General features: G+C 43.4%; 1 protein-coding gene across 2 annotated transcripts; it reads left to right on the forward strand.

Annotated features, from left to right (window-relative positions):
- Positions 1-36: 36 nt before the first annotated feature.
- On the forward strand, positions 37-25,826 carry lasp1 (LIM and SH3 protein 1). 2 transcript variants are annotated; one of them, XM_046416565.1, is made up of 7 exons: positions 37-345; positions 8,441-8,535; positions 13,872-13,956; positions 18,586-18,693; positions 20,891-20,966; positions 21,861-21,955; positions 22,237-25,826. In XM_046416565.1, the coding sequence occupies exons 1-7, from the start codon at positions 277-279 to the stop codon at positions 22,408-22,410; spliced, it is 702 nt and encodes a 233-aa protein (XP_046272521.1). In that variant the 5' UTR covers positions 37-276; the 3' UTR covers positions 22,411-25,826. The 2 variants fall into 2 exon arrangements, with proteins under 2 accessions (XP_046272521.1, XP_046272520.1); XM_046416564.1 differs by having other exon boundaries at positions 38-345; positions 21,858-21,955.
- Positions 25,827-26,183: the final 357 nt, after the last annotated feature.

Raw genomic sequence — 26,183 nt, forward strand, 5'->3', positions numbered from 1 at the left:
GGACGCGCGCAGTGGAGGGAGGGGAGGGGAGGGGAGGGGGGAGCGGGAGCGCGCTTTCCGTGTCTGGTTAGTGGACTGACAGCCAGCTGTGCGGCGGCTATAACGACAACAACAAACTTCTGGATTTGCCACATACAACTAGATTAGTTTTGGTCTGCCCCTGATCATAATCGTACACTGTAGCTAGTTTGGGAAGTGAGTACTCGACAGCACACGGCTACAACCAGTACCGTCGGCGGTTTCCGTGCTAACTAGCTAGAAGAGCATTCCTCCAACATGAATCCGTTGTGTAGCAGATGTAATCTAGTCGTTTACCCCACGGAAAAAGTGAATTGTCTGGACAAGGTAAGATCACAAGAAAATCGTCTCATTTCGTATTGTTCTTTTGGAAAAGTAATCTTACTACAGCTTCTTCGTTTCGCTCCCTAACTGCACTTATTTCTGCTCGCTTAAAATGACACCTTTCACATATTTTTCTGAATGAATCGAGCTGCCCAACAGGACAGGTATTCCGCTAGCAGGGCAAGCTAACAGCTAGCTTGATGTCTGGAGGGGAATGGCTCAACAGTGCGGAGCTGAAAAGGAATTACACCTCTTCGTATAGATAATGGGCTCCTAAAAGAAACCTGAACTTGTATTTTTCATCTCGACAATGACTCGAGGCCATGGTATTGATTTGCTCTAAACCAGCGCCTCGCAGTGCTTCCGACTGACGAGTCTGGTTTGGGCCTGGCTGGCACCACAGCTTGGTAGAAAACCGTTTGAAAACGTTAGCTAACGTCCCTAACCTTTCTCGAAAAGGTATTCCGTGATTGAGGGGATTAACCTTTACAAATAAAAATAGATAAAGGACTTCTGTGTTCCTTTAAAGAGTATAATATAGTCCCATAACCAAGCTTTTCGTGTCATCCTCTGTTCAGGACAGCGGGGACTGATTTGGACATGTCTGTGTCCAATTCACTGGCTAATCAAAGCCAGGGATGATTAGTCGAGCCACCTCGATTTAGTATTCAGTCAAAAGCAGTAGCCTAATCTCAGCCAAGGTGGTAATCTCATCAGTTTTACCCAAAGTGACTGTGTCGTGGCGCCTAATTCACGTGGGAGCACCAATTTGAGCTATCATTGATACAGCACACCTTGTACCTGTAACCGCTGTACTTTTAAGCAATTAAAGATGTGTTATTTGTCGCATTTTTGAACATTGATGCTCTCAGACTGTAACCTTCCAATAAAATAAAGAACACATGTATAACACTTAGTGGGTGGGTGGGGTCTGCAGTGTCTGGCACATGAATAGCAGTGTTTATATGTTTTTTACCAAAGCAGAGCTCGAGGCAAGTAGATAATTTGTCTAATGGATGTCTGAATGCCTATTGAAAATCAATCCCTGTCAAGACGTGCTTATCTGTTGGGGATGACAGAAGGGGAAGGTGGGGAAAGAGCTCACAAAGCACATTATCTAAAGTAACATCAGCTCTTGATTGGAGGCATTACTACTCGGCTGCGTGGATGTGTTCTTGAATGCACCACGAGTAATGTGTTCCTCAAGTGCTCCGGACTGGAATTGATTTGCCTCGGGACCCCTCTTCATGCACAGGTGACCCTAAGAATGTGTATGTATGCAAACGAACAAATCATGTTATCATGTTGGAAGGCTTGCATCGATGAGAATCAAATTGCCACAAGTACAGCCTGAATGCGCGTTGAAATCTGGCCTGAAACAGAGTGCATTCCAGCAGACAGACACTCCCATAAAACGTGCTCTGTCAGAGGCCTGCTGTGCCATCTCCCTGCTCTGAACGAGCACAGGAGAGTAGCCCGTCGTCGGTCTTTGCTGCCATTCTGCATCAGCACTCACTCCTTCAGACACGGCAAAACAGCCTTGCTTTTTCCTTCTCTCTGGCACACGTATTGCCCTTCTAGTTTGATTAAAGCAGCCGAGGCTACATTAGTGGCAGGTTTTCTCCATGTGCTAGGCCAGCTCAGTCGAAGGCACACGAGTCGAGGGTTTGGCTGCTGCTGCATTTGTATTCACAGCTACCTTTACCTGACTGTCTCTTTCTATAATATCTGTTGTGGAGAGACTGAGCTACAGAGGCTTGTTTGTCTGTCAGCTGCATTCCAATATATAAGGGCTGGGCCCAGTGGAGGGAGTGGGCAGCCAAGCGCATGTAAAGACAGGAAGTGAATTTTGGGTGACTCTTGTTGGTGACAACTTTGCCTTTGTTATTTGGCTTCCCTTCGATACTTAAAATGCTTGTTGATAGCAAGGTGTTCGGAATAGCTTATTTGGCTTTAAGCAGACCTATTTTATTTTTTTATTCTGCAATTCCACAACAATAGCCTTGCATGATTTGCAGTTTAAAAAAAAATCCTTATGTGTCTTAAACGTGCCCTTTCAGCCTCTCCGTTCATCCTGTGTCTGAAACAAGCTGTTTTTGCTCCTGTTTCCTGTAGGCCTCACTTCCTGAAAGTTCAATTTCTTCTCATGGGACAAACTTTCAGAAGCCTGTCAAGGGGCAGCACCCACTGCTTTTTGTCAAAATAATGATATGGGCACTGAATTTGATGAGGCTGAGTCTCACTGATTATTGTTTAGAAACGCAACTTTATAACCTGATTCACTGTTTTTGTTGAAACATATTTTATGGAAGAAATAATTCTGGCATTTCTGCATTTCCCTGATTGAAAGAAAGTACAAGAGACTAATACAGTTACAATTACAGAAGTAATAAAGTTTACAGTATTTTTTAAAATAATCATAATAACATGCACACAATACTAGTGAAACAACTCACACATAGATTAATGTGCAAAGTCTCTTTGAGATTTATAGCCATTTTCAGCATTCAGGAAATCTCAGTCGAGATAAATTGACATATCTGTGTAGAGTGGTTAAAGCTCAAAGCTCCTCTCTCACCGAAACACTCCTCTCTGCTGGAGTGTCTTTGCAGTTACTATCTCTTAGTGCTGTCTGCATATTGTAAGTCTGAATTGCAGAGCCTGTTCCTACCTGTCGGAGCTACAGTCCTCCTACATCTTTTCAAGAGATTTAGTAATATTTAATTGTGAGATACAAGACATTATAACATAGATTATGAAGGGCTGTAACCAGTTACTGTAGTAAATTCAGCAGTTATTTCACTGTCTGTAAATGATGTGAGAAACTGACTTGTGTGCTCTGACAGCTCAGCTCAACATTTAAGAAGTATAAAGTGCTAACATCACTGCTGGCTCTTAAATATGTTAGTAATGTCAAAACATTTTGATATGTGTTTATACACAGCATTGGCAAGATTTTGTGTGAGGCAAGACCTGTTTGCTTGCTTTAGACATAGCTTTATGCAACAGATGATCCGTCACATGGTTACACATACAAGTCACAGCCTCACTCAAAACAAAATGCGTCCACAGGTGAAGACAGAAGTCAAAAGAACAGAACAGTCTCAAGGATTCCGCCATCTTGCTTTTGTCTCCTCCCGCTATTCTCAGAATAATCACATGCAGCCAGGAAGTAATGCAACCACATATTCTCAAATTTTATATAAACTATAAAAGATGTGTTTATAGTTGGTGTGTTTTAGTTGAGTGGGTAGCAAAAATGTGGCCTCACTTCTTGATTCACATGATCTCAAATGGTCAACCACGGCTAGCATTTACTAAAGTGTGTGTAGTAATCACATTTCATACACCATTTGAATCACACACTGAATGCATCTGACACATAACTGATCTGTCCTCTGGCTTTCACAGACTGATTTGCACCCATGTTTATTATTTAGCTAACAAATTGCTTGCTGTGTTACTTGGCCTCAGCGTGGGGTTTCTGAGCATCAGTTGTGCTCCCCAGGAAATGGCTTTGAAAGGGGGTTAAAGGTCAATAGAGTACAGCGTTCAGGTTGTGTGTTCTTTGCTGCAGGAAGGAGCTCACATCTCAACCCCCATACTTAGTCATTTGAAGTCAAATCTAAAAATAGGTCTCATTAGATATCACTCAGTTTTTTTTTCCAGTTCATTGAATGGCGTCCTACTTATAATCTCTAAATTCCTTACTGTATGTTTAAGTATTCCAATTCATGTAGAGGGGCTTTGTCAGCATTTGCTCTTTGATGGTCCAGTGTGAACAATAAGAATTTGTCTACCACTTCGCCTATATTTAGACGGCTTATTCTGAGAGCTGATTCATGTTGTCCAAATGCTACAGGAGGTGAGGAATCTGTCCAGCCACCACTAGTCACCTCCCTTTGCTGACTCACAGTCACAGACACACACATTACAGTCAAAATAAGCTTAGGTGTTGAATCCACAGTGAGTAGACAGATAATTTGTGTTTTTGTCAGAAAAGGGAATTAGCGCAACTAGTTCTTTTTGCTTTCCCAATCTGCTATAGCTTTATTAATTGCGCTGTCGGCAAAGAGATGGGACATTTTCTAAAGTGAGATTATACAGATGATTTATGACAACTGTTCCACCTTTACTGTGGTCATCTCTCAGATTTTCTGTTGGGAGTGCCTTGCTTTTTTGAATGTGTCGTTGCTGGGGCTGCAGGATGAGTGTGTTACTAGGTGCACATCACAGTCTGGAGTGGTTTGAAAAGTGTGTGAAGTGCACACTCTTGTACAGTATGTCTGTTCAAATTGCTGTCTGCCTGCTGGCCAGCAAAAAAGCCCTCAGCTTGTGTATAAATGAGTGGCATCAGGTAGACTAATAATTAACCAGCATGTTTTAATGAGTTAGTGTTTTTCTGGTAGCACCAGCCAGATGTGCGCACTTTGTCTTTAGGCATGTACTATCTTACGCACGACTAATTTTTAACACTCACGTACATAGAATAAGCTGCTTTAATGGCCCACTGTGTGTGGGTGTGTGTAGCAGAGTTTTTTGATTTGTTTAGCCTCTTTTGGTTTAAAATAAATATCAAAGAGCCACCACAGAGTCTTTCAAACTGAATGCCTTATCAGCCAATAAAAGCATCAAACCAAGTGGTCTAAACCAAAGTTATTTATTACTGATTCAGCCTAAAGTTATGAAACATTTCATCAGGGTCCCAAGAGATGTCCTTTGTTGTTATAAGACGCTTAATTACAATGATGATTAATTTGATGATTACCAGTAGACTGGACTATGAAAATTCCATCAAGTTTGCAGCTGTGGTGAGCAGAGGAAACAAAGTGAGAAATCCGCTTGTATTACACACCAATGCTGATATAGAAAGTGGTTGACACAGCAGGCACCCATTTCATTGCCTCAGCTCATCACTGGTTAGTATGGCATGCTCCTGGTCAGCCTCTGGTGTCTGAAGTTGTGTTGGCCTCTCAGAGAGCTCCAGGTCCAGGCCAGTTCGTATTTGGTTCTTACCAAGAGGGGCCTGCGAGCCTGACTGAGCATTTTTTGCTCTTGACTGGAGCCTTGGATCCCAGCTGACACACATGCATCATGCACCGAGACATATAACCCATAACCTACATACAGGACTACACACATGCACACACACATATAGACAGGCATACACATGTGCCCCTGAGCTGCGCTGATGCAGGGAGACAGTGCTGTATTTTTTTCCTTATGAGTGTTTTGTTTCTAGGGCTCTGTCTCTGCAGTGTCCTCATTTTCCAGCTGACTGCCAGATCCTGCTTTGGCACCAGAGAACCAGGTTTTCCTGTAGCTGGACAAGGCTAGCAGTTGCATGGTCTCTCACAAACACATTTGGGGGTGTTTCTTACACCCACACTTCTGTTTGTCCTTTCCTTTCCCTTTGGCATTTATTTGTTTAAATCCTAAACCTAATACAAGTCTCTGTGTCTGGGTTCAAATGAAATGGGTGGCAGTTCATGTCTGGTATTTGAATGCATCTCAAATGTGTCTCTAGTGGCCACTTGTGATTATATTTCACCCCCGTGCACACATTTGATTTTATCTGCGAAAAACTGCAACTGCTGAGCAGAGTAAAATAAAACTGTACATTCAGCCACACGCTTAGAAGATGCCTGCAGTGGCTAAATGTGCGCTTACTAAAACTTTATTTTATTAAAAATTTATCAGGGATGTATTTAAGTTTTAGTGTTCTGGATACATGGAGCCCTGACCACCAAATGTGGTCTGAGCGATCATATCTCAGTGTGTCCTCTGTACAACAAGCTTCTAGCTTCTAGATTCTAGGACCTCTATTCACCTGCAAGGGTCATGTTATCCATGCGAAGGGGGGAGGGTGCCAGGGGTTGTCCTGGTCAAAAGTTGGTTAGCAGGTGGAAAAGGCTTAGGCAAAGTTTGCTAAACAGATCCAAGGTCAATATTTATTCTGGAAAACAACAGAGATATGAAAGTCCATGCTCAGCTCATGGTTTCACTTTTCTCGCAACAGCATTTGCATTCACACTTCTCTAATAGGATCACATTGTGTTAGTTTGCCCATGGTGTACCGTTTCAACAGAGTATACAGGAGTATATCATAGTGGTCTGCTTCTCTCTGAACTAGACGGTATGCATGTAAAGATGGCGGCCACCACAGCTGCAAATCAGCTGAAGCAGGAGGAAATCCAGCACTGTGCTCTTGTTTGTAAAGGGATTTACCATTGCAGTGCTAGCCAGAACAATGGGGAGGGAGAGCAATGGGAAGAGTAACATGATGTGCCCATCTGCAACTCCCTCAAGCCCTGGTTGGGTTGTCCTGGGATGAGGGGTTTACATTTGAAGGCTTTGCCCACTGTGTTTAGCCGTGGATCACAGCTCTACTGAACAGGTTTGGTTTCTACTGTGAGTCTCCTCTTTTCTATGCCTTAGAACAATATTGATGGCCCACAACTACAAACAGACACACACACACGCATACACTTTCCCGTTGATGTTGCATACCACCCTGGGTGGCCCGTTACATCCAGTCAGAACAGCCAAGGCTGTACTTAAGACCAGCCTGAGGCCACATTATTGTTCAATGACAGAAGGAAGTGAAACGCTCATTGTGCTGTGTATTTGGTCATGTTTCCACACACAGAGCTGCCATGATTGTGTCTTCTGTACATCTGCAGCTTTTAACAGACAGCAGACCTCAACATCCTGGTAATTTATTGCCAGCCGTTTATCTGCGCTGTAACACATCCTTTTTTTTTTATCAGACTGCATCACTGCATGCAGGGAAACGATGGATTTTTCTGTCAGTAAAGCACGCTACTTATCCTGAGAAGATTGTGTGGAGTAAAACTTGCATTGTGCATGTTAGAAACACACAAGTAATGCACATCTATCTGCAGCTTCATTCTCTGTTTGGAACCATCTTTTCTGTGCTGTTTATTTGGAAGATCAGTGTTTTGTGTGTGTGGGCAAATGGTGTAGAAAGTGATAAAGAGTGGGAGAAAGCACAAGAAGGATGACAGAGCACCCTGAGGCTATGTTAATAAGGACTCCCTCTTTCATTCCCTCCCGTTCTTTCTTGCTCTCTGTGCGTCTTTGCGCTCCTCCCTCCATTTCCCTTGACGATCGCGGGAGTAGCCAGATCATTGCTTCACTCTGTGGCTCGCTTGCCCACCCCTCCCTTACTTGCTCCCTTCCTCTTGCTCTCTCCAGCTCCTTCCTTTCATGTTTCCTCCCTCCTTCCACTTTGCTCCAATCCTCCCTCCCTCAATCCCTCTTTGAACCCTCAGGCCACAGATCAGCCCATTGCCAGAGGAGAAAAGGAAAGGAGGCGAGAGGGCAGGTGGGTGGGAGGAAGGGAGCAAGGGTGGTGAGGGAGATAGAGGCACAGCATCTTGTGTAGCTGGATAAAGGAGGCACCGAAACATACCGGCCTGCAGAGATGAGCAGACGGACAGAAAGTGATTCAAAAAGTGGCTTTCACAGTTCCAGCTGAAAACAGTCTCTGCTGCTGCATATGTAGAAAACAGAAATTGATGATTTTGCACACATGCCTGACACATCTGAGCTCACACTAATCATAAAGGCATGAAAGTTGATTGCACCAGATTAGATGGCAGAAACGCAGTTAATATGGTTGTCGGTCACAAAGTTGACAGCTCTTCCTCATTGGTCACACCAGCAAAGCTAGGCCTGTCTGCTTATAAATAGTAACCATACAGTTTGTTGTCAAAAGAGGATGTTGGTTTCTTTGTAACTTTTCAGTGCCAGCATGCACAAACCGCTTGAAATGTTTCCACACTGCTTCACTTTTTTTTTTTTTTTTTTTTTTTTGCACAGTCTTAACAGTCGCTATTGTCTGTGTCTGTATCCAGCTCTTGTCCCTGAGAAACCTCAAGGGAATAAAAAGTAGCTGTGGCCTTACTTATTCAATTAGCTTTCTTGTGCTAGTTGGCATGTGGTTGTTTTTTGTGTGAGTGTGTGTTTGTGTGAGTTAAGCTCTCCTTTTAGATCCAGAGAAAGGTGAAGCAAGTGTCTCAAATATCACCCTTGTCATCATTTTGTGTCTCCTCTTTCTCTTTGTTTTTGACAGTACTGGCATAAAGGATGCTTCAGCTGCGAGGTCTGCAAAATGACTCTAAACATGAAGAATTACAAAGGCTTCGACAAGAGACCATACTGCAATGCGTAAGTTGTCCCTAAGTCATCATTTGTACATGTCAGTGAGTGTTTTTCATGTTTTTATCCTCAACTGGTTCAGCCTGCATCCCAAAGACACTGACAGCAGTGTTCAATCTGTCCACAGTCGGAAATTTACGTGTGTGTGTCCATGTTGCGACCCAATGAAGGCCCCTCTCTCCTTCCTCTGCTGTTTATCAGTAACTTTTCCAGCTCCCCCCTCAGAGAAAAGGCCTATATGTAGTGTGGGAAAGTGCCTGCCTCCCTCCCTCCCTCCCTCCTTCCTTCTCAGTGGGGAAGGGGAGGAGGGTATCAACAAAGGAAATTCCTAAAGTTCCTTTACAGTGACACAGACGGACACTCTGAAAACTAGCATGTCCACTCACGCTTCGGCACATACTCAGTGCACTAAAGGCCCATCAGGAATCTGTGGAATCCCCCTCTGCTGTTACTTATAATGATTTTCTCCCCCTCTCTTTGTGTGTGAGTGTGTGTGTGTGTGTGTGTGTGTGAGAGAGAGAGAGAGAGTTGGAGGGTGAGTGCATGTTCTGAGAGGGAATGCAGAGAGAGGGCGTTGCTTCATGTTCTGACAAGCTCTTTTGCATTTTCTTCTGAAGTGCCTTTTTATTACCAGAGAAATAAAACAACCCGTCATGCTAGCATTGTCATTCTCAACCCAAGTGGAAAAATCTATAGGAGTACGCAGGCTTGTGGTCAGCTGTTTTCTATGGATTTTGGCTTCCTTTATGATTAACACCAGACAGGATTCATTTGTGCCAAGTCTGGAGAAAAATGGCTCTTTATTTTTTCTAACTTTTGTGCAAGAGAAAAGTTTTTTTTTTTAAGACAGGAACAGTTTGCCTTTAAAAATGTCCCTCGTCACAAAGTACAGATGCTTGTATCAAGACAACAGCAAACACCGGCAGATTGTGACAGATTTGAGAACTTAGAGTAACTCCAGCAGTAGTTTCCCCCTAAATTTCCTCAAATCACTCACTTTCGTCTTGGCTCCGTATATTCATGAGTCCCACCACTCAAGATAATTGCACATTTGTCTCTCAAGTTGAAATGTTTCCAACATGAAAGGTCAAATTTTAGCCAGAGAAAATAAGCAAAAAAAAAAAAAAAAAAACTTCACTTAGTCGATCTGAAAAAACCCAACACACGTACCAATATTTTCCAGGTTAACCAAAAGCATTGATCTGTTCCTGCAGTACATCCTACTCACAGGTGAGCGCATGCATCCGTCCTCACACGGAAGCTTGAAAAATCACGTAGTTAATCTTTTTGGTTTTGAGTTGTCATGCAAGTGAAATCATGTGTTAACACTGACAATAGCTCAGTTTCATTCCAGTGTCCCAGTGAGCCATAACAGCATGACAGTGTGCCAGCTAAATGGAACTGAGCCATTTTTGCTATTATTGTTTATACCTGTACTTTTTCTACTTTGAACATGTCAGATTGTCTTGTGTGAAAATTGGTGTGTTGTTACTGTTTTTTTTTTCCTCACTGTGTCGGGGTTGCATTTGTTTATTAGGAGTGCTTTTGGCCATAAACTTAGAAATTAAAGCCCCACACCCATGGTACACCCTGTCATGTGTTGTCTATTGCTTTGTCTGTTCCTAACTGTGATCTCCCTGATCCTGACATGTGACGATGGGACAACACCTTTATGATTCATTTGAGTGTGTGGAGTTTGATGACTACAGCAGATCCTCAGCATCCACACAACTGCAACTCAAACAGAGGTTTAATTATCCATAATAAGCACGAACACCTGCAGGCCTAATTATAAGCTTATATTGGATGATAAAGTATAGCAATCTTAGCAATCATTGTTGTTAACATAACAAAATTAGCACCATCTCTTTCTCAAAATATGTTTTTCTAAACTTACTGTCCCTACATCCAGTCTGTTACATCTACATAAAGACAATCACCACATTCAGCAGGTGCATTTCCTACTATCACCTTTGGTTTTCCAGACTAAAGTCACTTCTTCTTCTCCCTTTCCTGCCTCCGGTGTTCCCTCCACTCCCTGCGCCAGCAGGAGCAAGGCCCTTCAGAGACTGTTTATTATGCCTCTTTCCGTTTGCTTAAAACAAGCCTCATTCGAGTAAACATCATCAGTGGAAGAGCCTCCTGCTTCAAGAGAGTAATGCAGGCTGTAGTGTTCTCTGTTATTATACTGTGGGATGACTACTTTATCATTACTCCTCTATATTTGTCCTTGGTAACTGATACAGGCATTGTTTGTTTTCATTGTATTCCCACCACCTCTTCCTTGAGAATCCCATCCCTGGTTAGAAGCTAGAGTCACCGGAGGGGATTGTGGGAGATTCAGGAGGGCAGATAAGAAAAATTCTTCATTTCCCTTGGAGATTGCTGGAGCCATTGGTGGGTCGCTGCCTTAATGACCAAATGTATTTAACATCACTAGGGTGTCAGGAAGACATGTCACAGACGTCTTGATTTAGTGTCCTCATGTACAGCGCCTGCCAATTTTCTCACAATCTTGAATCTTGTTTTGAGGTCGTTTACTGATATATTGCTCATAAATAATTCAAAAGTAAAACCACTTTTCACAATGCAGCACAGCGCTGCTGCTTGCTTCCTGGTTTGTGGCGTGTGCTACCTTCTGTATCAGTCTGGGAACCTGACCAGAGGGGAGGCCTAGTCCGTAAAATATCAGATGATATATGAGCTTCATTGTATAATGAATTCTGCCAGTCATTGCACTGCATTTGTGCCTGTTATTTTCTAGCTCTCCTTCAGTTCTTCCTCCATCAACCACTCGACTGTGAGCTGTGTGTCTTTTCTGTCTAGACTTTGCAGTTACCTGCTCTTCAGTCAGCCACTGAACTTGTTGAGATGGAGGATACTGTACATGTAGATGAAATGTTCCTGATGAATGATGCATTACAACCTTTCCAGGTCTCACAGGGTCAAGCTGGCCACAACATCTCCTGGTTCTGCTATGCACACAGGCCTCATCTCCTGAACAGTAGGCGTTGTGTGTGTCTGTGTGTGTGTGTGTGTGATTACACATGCGTGGCCTCAGCAGTACCTCCCTTCCATTTTGATCACTCCCTCCTTTAGCGTTCACAGGGCCCACAGAGTTTGTGCATGTGTCACCCACTCCCGTCTGCGACTTATTACCTTGTTATAAAATCTGACAGATAGATGAGTGTTCTTGTGACTCACTCATAGCCTCAAACAGGCACAAAAAAAACCCACGAGCATGGCTGCACAGGCAGACACAAATTACCCGATCTCACTGAGTCACTAAGCATACATCTGCAACCCTGTTGTGTGTTTGTACAGCAATTTCCTGACCCTTTAGTGCAAGGACAGTTTCTAAAGAGGCATTGAAGATGACAGGAGCGCTGTTAACACAGATGCTGGTTGTGAGTGAGTGTTTCTCTAACACACACCCTCTGCTTCAGACAAGCACAGGTTTTTCAGGCACAGCGATGCTCAGCAAGAGGAAGTGTGTTCCACCACAAACCAGACACGCCCAGTGCCAGAGAGAAATGAACATATATTATTGGTTTCCTGGATTTAATCAAGAGACATGCCATAAAAAAATAAAGACAAAGAGACAACGCTCATAAAATGGTCTAAAGTGGATAAAATCTTGAATCCATTTAGATTTTCTTATTCATTTTTAGATTGTTTCCATAGAGATATGCATTTGCCAGTATTATTGATGAATTGGTAGAGAGCAAAAGGACATAAACCTGTCCAGACCTGAAAAAAAAAAATCTTTACCCATGTACCTTAATTTTAGCCCAACTGCTAAGATGTAATAAATAGTTATGGGGGTTTGTATTCAGCATTGGCTTGTATATGACAAACAACTGCAGAAGACAGAGTAGTGTATCTGTATGGTGAAGCATCTCTTTGCTTCTGCAGTGAGATATCTCACAACATTAAAAGATTAGCTTCATTTGCATGGTTTGATTAGCTTGTTCGGCCCATGCGGGTAACGCTTCAGGAAAATGAGCGCTAGTAGTCGTTAAATCCTGTGAGCGTGCACAGACTTACATGTGTTTGTATGGATGCAAGCAAGGTTCAAATGCTTGTTGTATATCACACCACCAACTTCAGTCAACTTCTGCTCTTTTTAACATCCATTCATGTTCTGCTTCCCTCTCTTGGGGTTTCTTTAAAGTGGCTTGTGTATCTTTTTTTAACAGTACTTTATGTAAAATACCCCAGCCACAACTTTTGTTAAACCGTTTTTACATCCCATAATCACATCAGGGCGAATCCTAATTCAGTTTGTTTACCACGTTGTCAAGGGAAACCATAAACATATTGCCTAAATGGGTTACCCAGAGGCACGGATAGCGTTTGAACATTTTTGAGGTCACCCAGCACCCTGAAGCAGGCTGGGAACTGCAGTCCATATGAGCAGTTAGATAAGCTTGGAGGACTCTTTAAGCCATGTGTTTTTGCTGCCTTAAGGATCACGCTGAACTGGCAAGCACCGTTAATTGTAGACTTGAAGGCTACTTGTGCACAGAAGCCCCCAGTGTATAAAAACACTGACTTATGCGTAACACACAGACCACTGCCAGCGGTTCAGACAATCAATAAGTATGAATGGCTTTTTGGAATGATGCTCGGTGTGCTGCATGTGCGCACGTGTGGGTGGAAAGTGCGTGTTTATGCTTACTTGTGTATGTTTATGTTTGTTTATATTTGTTTCAGGCAGAGCTTTTTCTCCCAAGCAGTAGGAGATCCGGTGGTTATGGGTCTGTGGCTGTCAAGAAAATTCCCAGAATCCATTCAGAAAAGAGACTCGCCTTCACGCTCTGCTGAAGGGGGTTACCCATGACATCATTCGCACTCACCCACTGTGTCTTTGACCCTGCTGCTGTGCTGTTCCTGGTACCCCCCCATATGTCCATGCCTGAGTGTGTTTGTGCATGAGTGTGTGTCTGGGTTTTGTAAGCTTGGAAAGCTTTTTTTTCCACACCTGCTATGGCTCACCTCCAAAACTCTGCAACCTTGAGGCTCTTCCCTCCCCCTACTCACAGCCTCTGCCTACACTTCCTCTTTTTCAGACTACCTTAGCTCCCACTGACAGAGCATTGTGTGTTACACTGACATGCTTTTTGTCTACAGGGGCCCCTAACTCAACCTCAGGACCACCTTGAATAACAAACACCCCCACCGTGGGGGCCACAGGCTGCACACTGCTTGGGTTATGCTGTTTTTTTTTCTCTTAGAGTCTAGGCTTGAGCATCACAGTGGAAGTCTGAGTAAAAGAAGGCATCTGCCTGTGTGTGTTTACTGTGTACTGACATTCTGTGCCGTTTTGCATGTTTATTTTTCAGACACTACCCCAAGACACAGTTCACCTGTGTGGCTGACACTCCAGAGAACCTCCGCCTCAAACAGCAGAGCAAGATGCAGAGCCAGGTAACTCTTTCTTAGGTTTCACGGCTAAACCAAACTCCAGCTGACATTTTGGCATTGTTCAACATGTTTAATTTAAAAAGCTTGACTTGAGTTAACACTGAAAATTGATCTGGGAGTAAACAGCTTTCACAAAGCCAACGTTCTCATAACACAGTCATTCAGATGTAGTTTGAACATTCCAGATAGCTGCATGCTCACAGCTTTAAGACAGACCTGAGAAGTGAGGCATGAAATTGTTTCGCAATGGACAAGTAAGAGACTTGAAGAGAGGGCTTGGAGGTCCTTAGTCATGCAATAGTATGATAAATCAGATGTTATGGGGACAGAAAAAGAGGCAGAAGTTATTTCAAACACAGAAATCTTGGCTCGTTGGGTACAGGTTAGTGATGCACAGCCTCAGATGAGCAAGCCTAACACAATAATGTCCCTCTTCTCATCTTATCAGATCAGTCTTTTCACTGTCAGTTCCAGCAGAAATACTCTGAGAGACTAGCACCCCTTAAATTATATTTTCAACTAATGCAGATTAGAACTATCAAGTAAGTAAGTTTTGCAACACTTTTTCATCGCCAGCTGAAAAAATCCTTATTACATAAGAAAGCATTGCAGCATAAATGTTCTTTAACACTAGTTAAAAACTCAATTATCTTTTAAGTCTAATTGAGAAAAAGCTCTGCCTTTCAGTTGAGGACTGTAATTCTGCCTAAGCTCGACTGTTAGCTCGGCCTGAAAATTAGTCTTCTAAGAACCGTGTTAAAAAATAATCTGTTGTCACTAAGCTGGACTACTTAAACTCATTCGTGGAAACCAAATTTCCTTAAAATCATAGATGTGGCTCCTTGCCCTTGTGGAATCTGTAGACTGTAGTGGGTACATCTAATGTTGGTCCTCCGTTAGAGTGTCTCTGATTGGTTGGTTAAATTGAAGGTGGGGTTTGTTTTTTGACCATATTCTCTAATATTCTTAGCCAGTGGAACAGCCCTTACGTTTCACTCTGCTGCTCTCAAGGGTGTTCATGTGTCTGGATGTCAGAGGTGTACTGACCAGTGATCCTTTTTCTTTGAGCAGTACCCAATCTGATTTGTAACCACGGAAAACACTTCTATGACTCTTTCTGCTGGGGCTAAAATAACAAAGACCCAAATATATTCTAGGATAAAAAAGAACTCATCAGACTAAAATATCCACCTGAACTGGGTCATGTGTTACTGCCTTAATAAAGATGGCTGTGATAGAGAGTGTTCACTTTTTTCCCACACTGGCTGCTTGTAGTTAAAGAAAGCACAACACATCGCTGATTAAGTGGCGGTCAGATGTTATAATCTGTGGCAGTGGCAGACGTTGCAAACCTTGAAAACTGCCATGCAAGATTTCACTTCTCATATTCGTGCCCTGTGTCTGGAGGATGTTCCTTAGTATTCTAGGAAGTTGTTAACGTTTTGATAATCACTAAAGAAACTGCTTGGAAGCTTCCCTTCACATTTTAATCCAGAACAATAGAACAAAAATCTGAGTTTTAGAACTGGTTTAGAACAGTCTGGTAGAAAAGCCCTTTCAAATTCAGCTCATTAGTCACAAAAAAACCCTCCAAGCTCCTGGAGAGACAGATAGATTAATCAGAAGAGTGGTAGGTGAAAGGTAAGGACCTGTAGGGAAAAGCTGAAGTACATGTTTATTTTCCCAGCATGTAGTGGCGGAGAGAGTTGTCCACAGATGAGGCAGAGCTTATCGAAGAGTGTCAGTGTCAAGCACTACAGATGAAACCGGGGTGTGTGTGTGTGAGAAAGGGTTTTGTGGGTGGGGGCGGGGTTCATATGAGAAGGGGGGGATAACGGAGGGATTGAGGGACAGATGGTGTTTTTCTACATGGATTGTACGTCCTCACAGCCCCCCACAAACAATCAACCATACACCAAGAGATTGTCATCATACTAATGGTTTATCATGGTCACCAGCTTTAAAGTGAGATTATTATACCGAAGATGTTTGTGTGTGATCGCTAAGGATTTGTGTAATCACAAACAAAAACGAGCGTCCGTCTTTTCTCTACTGCAGGTGTGTGAGCAAAATGGTCACAGTGAAAAGGAAATGATGATTTTGCCTAAAAAAGAAAAAAATAAATAACCCAAACTCTTTCAGTTGAAGTTGATAGGTCTAAAATAATTTCAAAAAAGTTGCCTTTAAAAGGATGAGGCAATGCAAAGTGAACTCCTCTCCTGCCAGAGATTGCTCAAAATGTGCCTTCAGTTACAGAAAGCGAGGGAAGAATTTGCTGATTGTGCTGCAAGAATACCAGACTCCCTTAAAGCAACGGTCATTTTAAAGAAGTTCCTGTTAAACCCACAGCATATTTTTATTTTCAAGTGGTATTCTATAATCCTATTTTTTACTGATTTCATTTGTCATTTGCATGTGTGTGTGTGTAGTTAATGTAGATTAGTTCAGACGATGTGAAATAAGACTCTTGCACTGTGATGCTTTTGTGCAGCTGTGTTATCAGTCTGCACTCTTTATGAGTGCGTTGGTGTCGGCGTAAGGAAGTTGAACATGTTTGTGGAGAAGTGTGGCCATCTCACCCCTCTCCACCATCACTGCTGCGTTGCCACGGGAACCTTATTGCTATGGTAGCAGGGTAGAGGTTTGTCACACCTCATTACAAGACTTTGCAGGGGGAAACAGAAAGAAACAAGAGAGAGAGAGATAAAGAAACTGTAGAGAGGGCGAATTGGGGAGGAGGAGAGGGAGAGCAATGAGGCACACATGAGTGAAGAAAAAAAGGAAGAGACAGGAAGGCACCAACACAGAAAGAAAGAGAGAGAGGGAGGAGTACAGTCTGAAAGAGGAAGAGATAAAAGTAAAATCCCCAGAGCATTGAAAGCTAGAGGAATGCAAATAGAAGCAGAGAGGATTATAATGAGGAAGAGCCCCAACTCTATGGGATGACTGTTGCTGTTTAGGCAGTAAAATATGAATGAATGAAAAAGGAGCACAGAGCGAAAGGGAGTGTGGGTGGGGAAAAAAAGCAGAGGCATGATTGGAGGAGAAAAGCCGTTGCATAGGCCCAAAAAGACAAGAGGGTACTGACTGAGAAATAAAACCTGGGGGGGCGAGGATGAAGGACAAAGATGGGTCGAGGCCTCATTAATCTTCTCCATGACTTATCTGTGTGTGCAGACCTGAGAGTCATGTATAATTTCCTTTGGAATGAGGATCAGCCAGAGTTTTCAGACAATTTGAGGGGTGACAGCAGATATGCAGATACTCATCACACCGCATCACACATTACCTGTGAATCATGTCATCAAGAGGCGTAGGGAGTTGAGAGGAGGTTTGGTCAGCAGTCTGTTTAAGCAGTGTCGGGCAGGGAGGAGTGGGGGCAGCTCAGGAAATGGGCTCTGTCACCATGAAGGCAGGGATGAGGGTGGTGGTTGGTGAGGGGAGGTGGACTTCAGTGATTTTTTTTTAAAAAAAAGAAAATATCAGCCACTAACTGAGGGGACCAAATGAAAAAGAGCTGAAAAGTGTAGCTGCTTCTGTAGTTTGAAAATAAAACATGGACCTGACTTTCTGTTTCAGGTTGGTTAAAGGTTAAAATGGTTTAGGCGGTTGTGGGTTTGAATACTCGACATCAGCCACAAGGCAGCTGTGAGGGGGTGCACCGTGCATTGTAAGTTCTGACACTCATCCGACGCAGCATGGGCTGGACATTTCCTCCTCTGCCCTTGGGGGTCAGGATAGGGTGGGGAGACTGGAAAAACCCGGCACGCACACGCACAGATATTCTGCCCGTCACACACTACCTCTCATTATGACCATGTATGGTTGCTACCACGTCCTGTATGTAAGGCCTTCCCTCTCTAAAAACAGGAAACGAACGTCACCACAGAAGACTAAGCAATATGTGTAGGCCATCCTTACTTTGCTTGCACTTGTAACGCACACTCTAGCACTATTAATGCTTATTTCTGTCATAGTTTATGCATTAAAAGAAAATATTGTTCATCAGAGCCACAGAGCTCAAAACCTTCTGGTTTGCTAAGCAGGTATGTAATAGGTAGGTGGGTAATATGAGTTTACAACCTTATCCTCAGCAAAGAAAACACTTCAGAAAATTCTCCCTTGCACTACAGGTGACATTTCAGCATTTTCATGTTCGTTGATTTTAAAATGTCAAGCTGTAATGAATTCAGCAATAAAACTGTTTTCCTTCTGCTATAAAGATGTTTTTTGAGGCCAGATAAAAGCTTAATATTCATTAGCAAAGCCATGTGCAAGTACTCACACTTACCCTGATACTGCAGATACTGTAGGTGAAAAGCATTGCATTATTTCTTGTAAGGAAATGGAAATAATAACGGCATCTCAAACGAGCAGAAAAATATCAAAACACATCAATTTTCTCTTGCAATTTCCCCCCCACTTATAATCTGTATATGTTCAAAGAATTTAGGTCAGAGCATCTATAAATAATCATTTGAATCTCATTTGTTGGGTTTTCCTTGTTGACTCACACAAAAACGCCTTGAAACTTGTTCATTTTGCTTTGTAATGCAACACAGGCAAAAGGGGGATAGCCTTGCATGTTTTAATCTTCTTTTTGTTTCTAACAGCATCGTGTTTGTTCTGCAGGTTCACTACAAGGAGGATTTTGAGAAGAACAAAGGCAAAGGTTTCAGCCAGGTCGCAGACACGCCAGAGTTCCAGAGAATTAAGAAAACGCAGGAACAAATCAGCAATGTAAGTGTCTGCAGCACGTTCTCCAAGGCGATTACCACCTGATTATTCGTTTCTCTAAAATCATAAGAAAGAGATCAAAGTTTATATCTGAAGCTGTTCTGAGGAGGGTGATTGGTTCATATGAAGTGCACTTTGCTGAGAATTCCTGATATCACAGCTAACTTTTAAGGCAGATTGTGCTTATCTGCTGCATAACATTTAACTTAGCTCTCTTGAAAAACTCGACAGTGGAAACCGCAGGAAGTGTTTTTTTTTTTTATGGGTTATTTTTTTACATTTTTTAAAATTTCACTTCCTGACACCAGGTATTTCGTCTCAGCTCAGAGAACTTCACCACATCAAGATCTCAAGTCTTATAATATTTTTCATGTTGTTAAAGTATCTCATCCTCCCACTTAGTCACTGACATCAGTAAATGTCAGGCTCCCTCTGCTAACGCGCTCCTCATTTACTGTAATGGAATTCTCCTCGAATCTGTCCTCCTCGTGGACCGTTCTCCACCGTTCTCCCCTCCTCTCTCCCTCAGCTCCAGTTATTGATTTGCCATTTCTCTGTAAATACAGAGCAGCTGTGTAGAAATGCACACAGTGTTTGCCTTCTGTCCCCGGACTGCTTAAGTCAGCTGTAAAGGCCTTTTTATTTTGGTGTGAAACATACTCGCACACAAAACATAACATCATTACACATAACCAGCTGTGCTCTGGCCTCGCTAATGGCATAATTAGTGTGGAGGGTGATGGGTAATTACTGCTTTCATGTGGTGAAAGATCTGAGATCAAGGAGGACAGAGACAGATGCACACATGTTAAATATATTTATATGTGCACACACACACACACACGCCACATCAAGATAACAAGTGCATTATGGCAGGGAGCATTTGAGTGCATCAAGTGTTTGTAGTGGGGAACTGATAGACAACACGTATGCCTGCAATCAGTGCATCATTCACAGCCAGTCATAGGGGAACCACCCCTGATGAATACTACATACTCACTTCTTTTTACTTTCTTGCATGAACGCTAAGAAACAAACAGTTTCTGTTGACATCGTGAAGCCGTTCGCTCACTTCTACAGGGACAAACTTTTCCTGTCTGCCATTTTTGTTCTTTTTCGCTTGGTCATGCCTTTTCACTTTCCTGTCACCTTCCTCTTGTCAAGAAGCAAAAGATGATGTGCTAAGGCAGAGCCACTTCCTGTGAATAACCCCCCCCCCCCGACACACACACACACACACACACACACACACACACACACACACACACACCATCTGTTAGCCCTGCTCCTTCAAAACAAACCAAAATAATCTCTCTTATACACTCTCACTTAACATATTGCACTTGAGAACGGTCTCTGTGTTCTCTCAGTGACTCGCCTCACTGTCTGTCCACAAACACTCCGTCATCCCATCCAGCCTGTGAATACACTCCTCGCTAACGCCGCCGGCACAGTGGGCTCTTTGAGCGCGGGTGTTAGTGCGCACAGAATCGGGGATTGTAAATCTTGACTGCGGTAGTGTGAGTCAGTCTGTTATCAGCCTGGTAATAAGGGGGCAGGCTACTTAGTGCATTCATAGAGCAGTCACTCATTTGTATCAGTGTGGCCCTGCTTCATGTTTTAACACTGAGTGCTGCCTTTGTCACACTGGCTGGAAAGGTTGATCATGAAGTCTTTTGTACCTGAAACTGCAGCACAGGTGCTTCTTTTTGCTCTGAGGGCAATGCTCAGTATGATCAGCAACATTTGAGAGATTAGTATTATAAATGCACTTTGCTGTGCTTAGTCATATGACCCCTTCCGCCTCCTGTCAGTGTTTCCTCTTGAATCTGTAACTGGCTCCTTCTCACCCCTAACGTTCAAGCTTCTCGCTCCCTCTTTTCGCTTCACCTGTTCTTCCTGATATGTCAGGGGGGTTGCTATGCAACTCTGAGCTCACACTACTTCCGACCGCCAAGATGTCATTTCCTCTCAACGTCAAGCTTCTTCCTGAGGCTTTGGTGCACGTAGCATGCCCCACCTACAGCCACAAACACAAGGGTTGTAGAGGAGAGCAAGTGGGAGACCTCTGGTGGATAGAAATTAAACTGCATGCTGTGACAGGAGACACTGGTGGATTTAAATCTCTTACACTTCTCTCTTGCACTCTTCCGTCTTTATTTGTGACCTTTTGTGACCTGTTCATGTTTGTTTCGTGCAGGTTAGGTACCATGAGGAGTTTGAGAAGAAGAAGACGGGAGGAGATTCCCCACATCAGCCGAGCAACCCCAGCCAAGGTAACCCTTGCCAGTTTATGTCTACATGATTATTGATATGGAATCTCACTGATCACTCAGTCTTTTGTTACCTTGATTAGTAGATTAGTAGAAGCGGCAGCAATAGTGAAATTAGTGGAAATTTACAGTCAGTCATCAAACAATCAGTTCCCCCACATCCCCAAAAATATAATGCATAAAACCAGAACTGTTTGTATCTGTGCGCGGCTTCATGCTGCCACAGGCTGTTTGAGCTCACCAGGCTGGGTGTTGCCTCGTCACGCCACTCCGTGATATTGGTTGTAACTTGTTCTTTGCTCTCCTCCGTACGGCTTCATATATTTGCATTGCTTAATCATGAAAGTAGTCCTAATAATACATAATCTGACATGAGATATATAAATCCATGGCCAAACAAATTTAGTCTATTCGTTAATCAAGCCAAAAAAAATGTTTCTTGAGGCTCAAAATTAGTGACTTTGAAGTCATAAGTGTGACCAACTTGATGGACTTTCAGAACATCGTGAACATGCAGTCAAGTGACAGCTAAGTACTGGGATGACCAGCATACCTGCTATTTATAATTTACATGCCTGATTTCTACTTACACACAGAAAGGCATTGTTCAGCGTGTTGTGTAACGGGGAAATCGGTCAGCCGTACACGTTTTGGCGTGCCATGTTTTTGAATTCCTCGTTCTCTGAGAGTTCGTGCAGACATACAGACACCCGCCATTAAAGTGCATTTGCTGTTTGCACTGAAATCTTCACTCTCCTCCCGGAACAGTTAGATGTAGACTTACAGCTTCTGTATCCCAGGGTGTATCTGTGAGTGAGTCTGGTATCTGAGACAAAGTAACGCCAAGAAATATGTTTCCAGCTCATTTACTTGCCCTCCTCTCTGTTTTACCAGCAGCTTACCAGCCGCCTGCAGCCTCTCAGAACTACCACTATGACCCCGCTCCTGAACCGGTGCGCCAGGCGGCCGCCGCCCCTCCTCCCGGCACTGGGGTGAGTCCTCCAGTTTTACGAACACCTCATGGTTGTATTTATAAGTGGCGTCTTTTTCATAAAACAAAAATACCAAGAGTTCACTGGCTTCAGCTTCTGTGACAGCAAAGTGAATCTGTTGTTCAGACAGAACCAGACGTTTAGGAATCCATGATTTTTCAGAGACATTTTGTCGCTGTAGTTAGTTTAGCAGCAGGCACGTGGATCAGAAACCACGGACATCATTTCTTTTGCTGCTTTCGTTTTCAGGGACTAACTGAAGCGCTTGTTGTCATCCACAGAAGCGGTACAGGGCCGTGTACGACTACTCTGCTGCCGACGAGGACGAGGTGTCCTTCGTAGACGGGGACGTGATCGTAGATGTGCAGCAGATCGACGAGGGCTGGATGTACGGCCGCGTGCAACGTACCGGCCAGCAGGGCATGCTGCCCGCCAACTACGTGGAGGCCATCTGAGCGAGAGGGAAAGAAAAAGAGGGAGAGAAAAAGGAGGAGGAGGAGGAGGTAGAGAAAGGGAGGGAAAGAAGGAAAGGAAAAGCCCAGTGCCATCTCATCTTAATGCCGCTTTCTCTTGATTTTACTCTTGTTCCCTAACCTGTCCTGTGAGACCCTGAACCCCCACCATCTTCTGCATCCCCGCCCTGCTCTTACTGTTCAGCTCCACCACAGACGCCCTCTACCTGTCTGGCTGTCCGTCTGTCTGTCTTTATCTATCTGTCTGTCTGCCTGCCTCTGTGTCTGTGCTGATGTCCGTCTCCCTCGTTTCCCCAATCCTGGCTCCACTGCCGTGCTGTCACAACTGGAAATCAAAAGACTCAAAAGATAAAGTCACGGTTCATCGCAGTATGTCAGGGGTCACGCCGTGTCACACAGCTCCATCCTAGCTATAGCACTTCACAGTCCTGACACAGCATCGTGCAAACAGCGAAGCAGAAAAAAAGCCCTTTTCCCCACGAGTCCTTCGACAGAGCTGCAGACGTCTTTCTGTGGAAGAGTGCGAAGTGTGGGTGTGGCATTTTCATCGGCCTGTTGGTTTGTTTTCTGCCATTCTTCAGTTTTGCAGTGTGATCTTGGCCAGACTGGAAACAGAGTAGAATCTCAGTCTTATCAGCGCTAAGCTTGAATTTTCTTGACTCGTGTACATTCCTTTAACCTCTAACCCTGTTGCACCGGTTAGCCAGCTCTCGGTCTTAACAGAGAAGTTTTTATTACATTTATAGACGCAGACACACATCTTGCCGTTGTGTGCTCGAGAAGGCAAACCTCGTGTTCAGCACTGCATTGTGGGTATCGTAGTGAAACTGGAATCGTAGCCTAACTGAAGAGCACCTCCTGTAGCTGCCTTTCTCAGGCCTGTTGGGTACAGGAGGAATCAGGGACAAGTTAGGGGACATTATCAGTCCATCTCTCGCAGCCACACTGAATACATCACCTCGGTTGGTGTGCATATACGACATATACACACACCCTTCTTCCTGTTTTTTTTGCAGCCTGAATGCCTTCAGTCCTGTGAGAATCACAGAGTTGTGGTGATCACGGTTAAACTGCTTGGAGAAAGGAGATGGGAACAGGTCAAGTCTTTCCCCCTTTTGTCCACAGCATCACCATCGCAGAAGACAAATTTCTAAAGGAGAAGGTCAAGCACAACGCTTCATTGTGAATCTTTTTTTTTTAAATCTTACATTTATTTCACTATTTTTGTGAGTGAACATTTCAGTCTTTTTGTTTTGTTTTTTTTTTTTTTCCATTTAGTCGCCGTTGAATCCTTGGCTGTGGTAAATGTTGTCGACTTTCCTCATGCTGTTCTTCTTTTGCCTTTCTTGTTATTGTAAGATGCTTATTTTTAAAAAACAAAAACAAAAAAAGGAAGTGTATTAAATAAACCAGCAGCTCAATTTATGAACCAAGGAGGAAGAGTTTATCTCGAGGGCAAATCGCCCTCGCGGTATTAGCTCAGTCGTGGGATTAATCTGAACCCTGCAGTGTCGGGTCAGAGCAGTGTGGGCCGCTTGTTTGGGGAAATCGAGCCTGTTTCTGATGGCTGGGACTCACGTTGTTTAATATTCTCCAGCTTCTGATAAAGTAACGTTACAGAATGACATAAAGGCAGACCTGTCACCTGTGTGTCACGTCCGAGCACTGATGCAAGGCACGTTTTTGATATGAGACTGGTGGATGAGCCAAAATTTACCAGCATTTTGGTTGGCGGTGGGTCACTCAGATGTAAACAAGGTTTGTTCATAAACACAAAATTAAGCATTTAAGTTGCTGGCTGTGACACAGAAATGCTCTGTCACTCGTTTATTTCTGCGAGGACTAAATTTGAAACATATTTGACCATTTCTCAGTGGTGTAAATGATCACATCGGCCCCTGACACACACACCTTCCTCTTTCTCTTGGTGTTTCATTCTCCTGTGATGCACTGTGACTGTCGCGGACATGAGCGATCAGGGTGGTGTGTTTTTAGGTGGGGACTGGGGAAAATGTTCAGCTTTATTAAAATAAAAAAGGCTCTCACTATGTAGCTAGACGACATTGTACAATTGTATATGTATCATAAAGGTGATTTAGGGAAAATGTTTTTACAGGTCATGGTGCTCTGGAACGTGGCTTGCCTGCAGATAAAAGTGGTTCGTATTTTTTGTGAATGTGGCTGACAGGAAGTAACATGATTTCTTAAAAAGTTGACTCATGGAAAAATCCGGTTTGATGCAAGTTGGTGTTGAACTTTCATAAAAATTTCGCGACCTTCTAATGTGAGTAGCAGTCACAGTGCTGATGTAAATGGTCTGTGAATCAGGAAAAAAAAAGCTCAAGCTGGTTTGTAGTTTGCCTAACAAAGTGAGCGAACGCACCGTATGGATGCCTGTATTTTGTATCAACCTCTACTTGACAACAGGACAAGTTTATTTGCAAAACAGATGCTGGATCAGGAAGTTGTTTTAACGCTCACAGTCGTGCTTGTCTTAAACCGAAGAGCTGACGGTTCGGCTTGAAGTGGAAGGAGTGTTGGATTACGATGATGTTTCTTGTTAAGTTATAAATCTGAGCAAAGCTACCCACACTGGTGGCCTCTGTTAGTCTACAGCCGATCCGATCTTTGTGTTGTCTCGATGGTGTTTTGTCAGTGGGTCTTCTGGGTGAAATGAATTGGAAGAAGAAAAAAAAAAAAAAGTGGCCAAAGACAGCCAGTGTTGTGTAAGTGTGGCTCAGGATGGATTTGCTGAGGGCAAAAGTTAAATTTGAGCGTGTGACGGTGTAAGTGTGTGAGGCTGGGGGGTGGCGACAGAGGGCAGTGGTCTGATGCTCTCAGCCTCCCAGGCTGTGAGGCAGGGCAAGCTGTTGGTCTGACCTGAATATTAGTCAGGAGTTAACCTCTTTGCGCCAAAATGCCACTCTTCTGCTCTGGCATCACTCGTCTACTGAACCGTTAACATCATATCATAACCGTGTTTCCATTCAGTTTCTGCCTAGTATCCTGTCCGCCAGTCTGCTGAGATCCCTCTTTCCTTCAGCCTTCATTGTAGGCTCCTGCGCTTCTGATGAATCATTCCTTGCTTCTATGATACTGGTTATATACTGTAGACTTTGCAGAGTGAAATCATGTAATACACAATCGGGTTTAGCATTCAGAGCGGTTTTGTGCATTCCATCTTAAATTGTTTTGTTTTTGATATAATTTTGTTATTTTTTAAATAAAAAAAATAAAGTTACCATATGCATATTGACTTACACGTGTATTCAAAACTCATTATTGAATACATACTCAGAATTAAGGACCTGATATATCATCTCCTGTTGCCCTGTTACAGCACTTCAAATTGTACTTATGATTCTGCAGATTCAATAAAATGTCATTTTTTTCTCAGACTGTTTGTGTTGTGTGTTTGTGTATGAGAGCACTAAACTATGCCTGATCGTGCAGTTCAACGGCCACACTTTAACGTTTGAAGTTTCCCACTTTCCACATGCAACAGTGAACGCCGCCGAGTATTGACGAGCAGCGGCATGCGCGGCTACTGGCCAGAGGCATCCATTGTTGTCCGGCAGATGAATACATCAAACCACCGAAATATCCGGTGGAAAACGTGCCAAATTAACAGGTTATTGTGTGACGAATAAAACATGTTCACACCTGAAAGGATAACTGGGACCTTATTGTCTCATGTGAAGGATACTTGGCAATCGCAACCAGACTCCCTTAACAAAAACAGTAATTTTACTGAG

The sequence above is a fragment of the Scatophagus argus genome, chromosome 16 (assembly GCF_020382885.2).
Source record: "Scatophagus argus isolate fScaArg1 chromosome 16, fScaArg1.pri, whole genome shotgun sequence".
Lineage (NCBI taxonomy): Eukaryota > Metazoa > Chordata > Actinopteri > Scatophagidae > Scatophagus > Scatophagus argus.

Excerpts from the sequence above, each read along its gene's own strand:
- lasp1 (XM_046416564.1), top strand. The coding sequence starts at position 277 with ATGAATCCGTTGTGTAGCAGATGTAATCTAGTCGTTTACCCCACGGAA. Across the intron at positions 18,694-20,890 it reads CGCAGGAACAAATCAGCAAT|GTTAGGTACCATGAGGAGTT; the intron begins GTAAGTGTCTGC and ends TGTTTCGTGCAG. Across the intron at positions 20,967-21,857 it reads GCCGAGCAACCCCAGCCAAG|CAGCTTACCAGCCGCCTGCA; the intron begins GTAACCCTTGCC and ends CTGTTTTACCAG.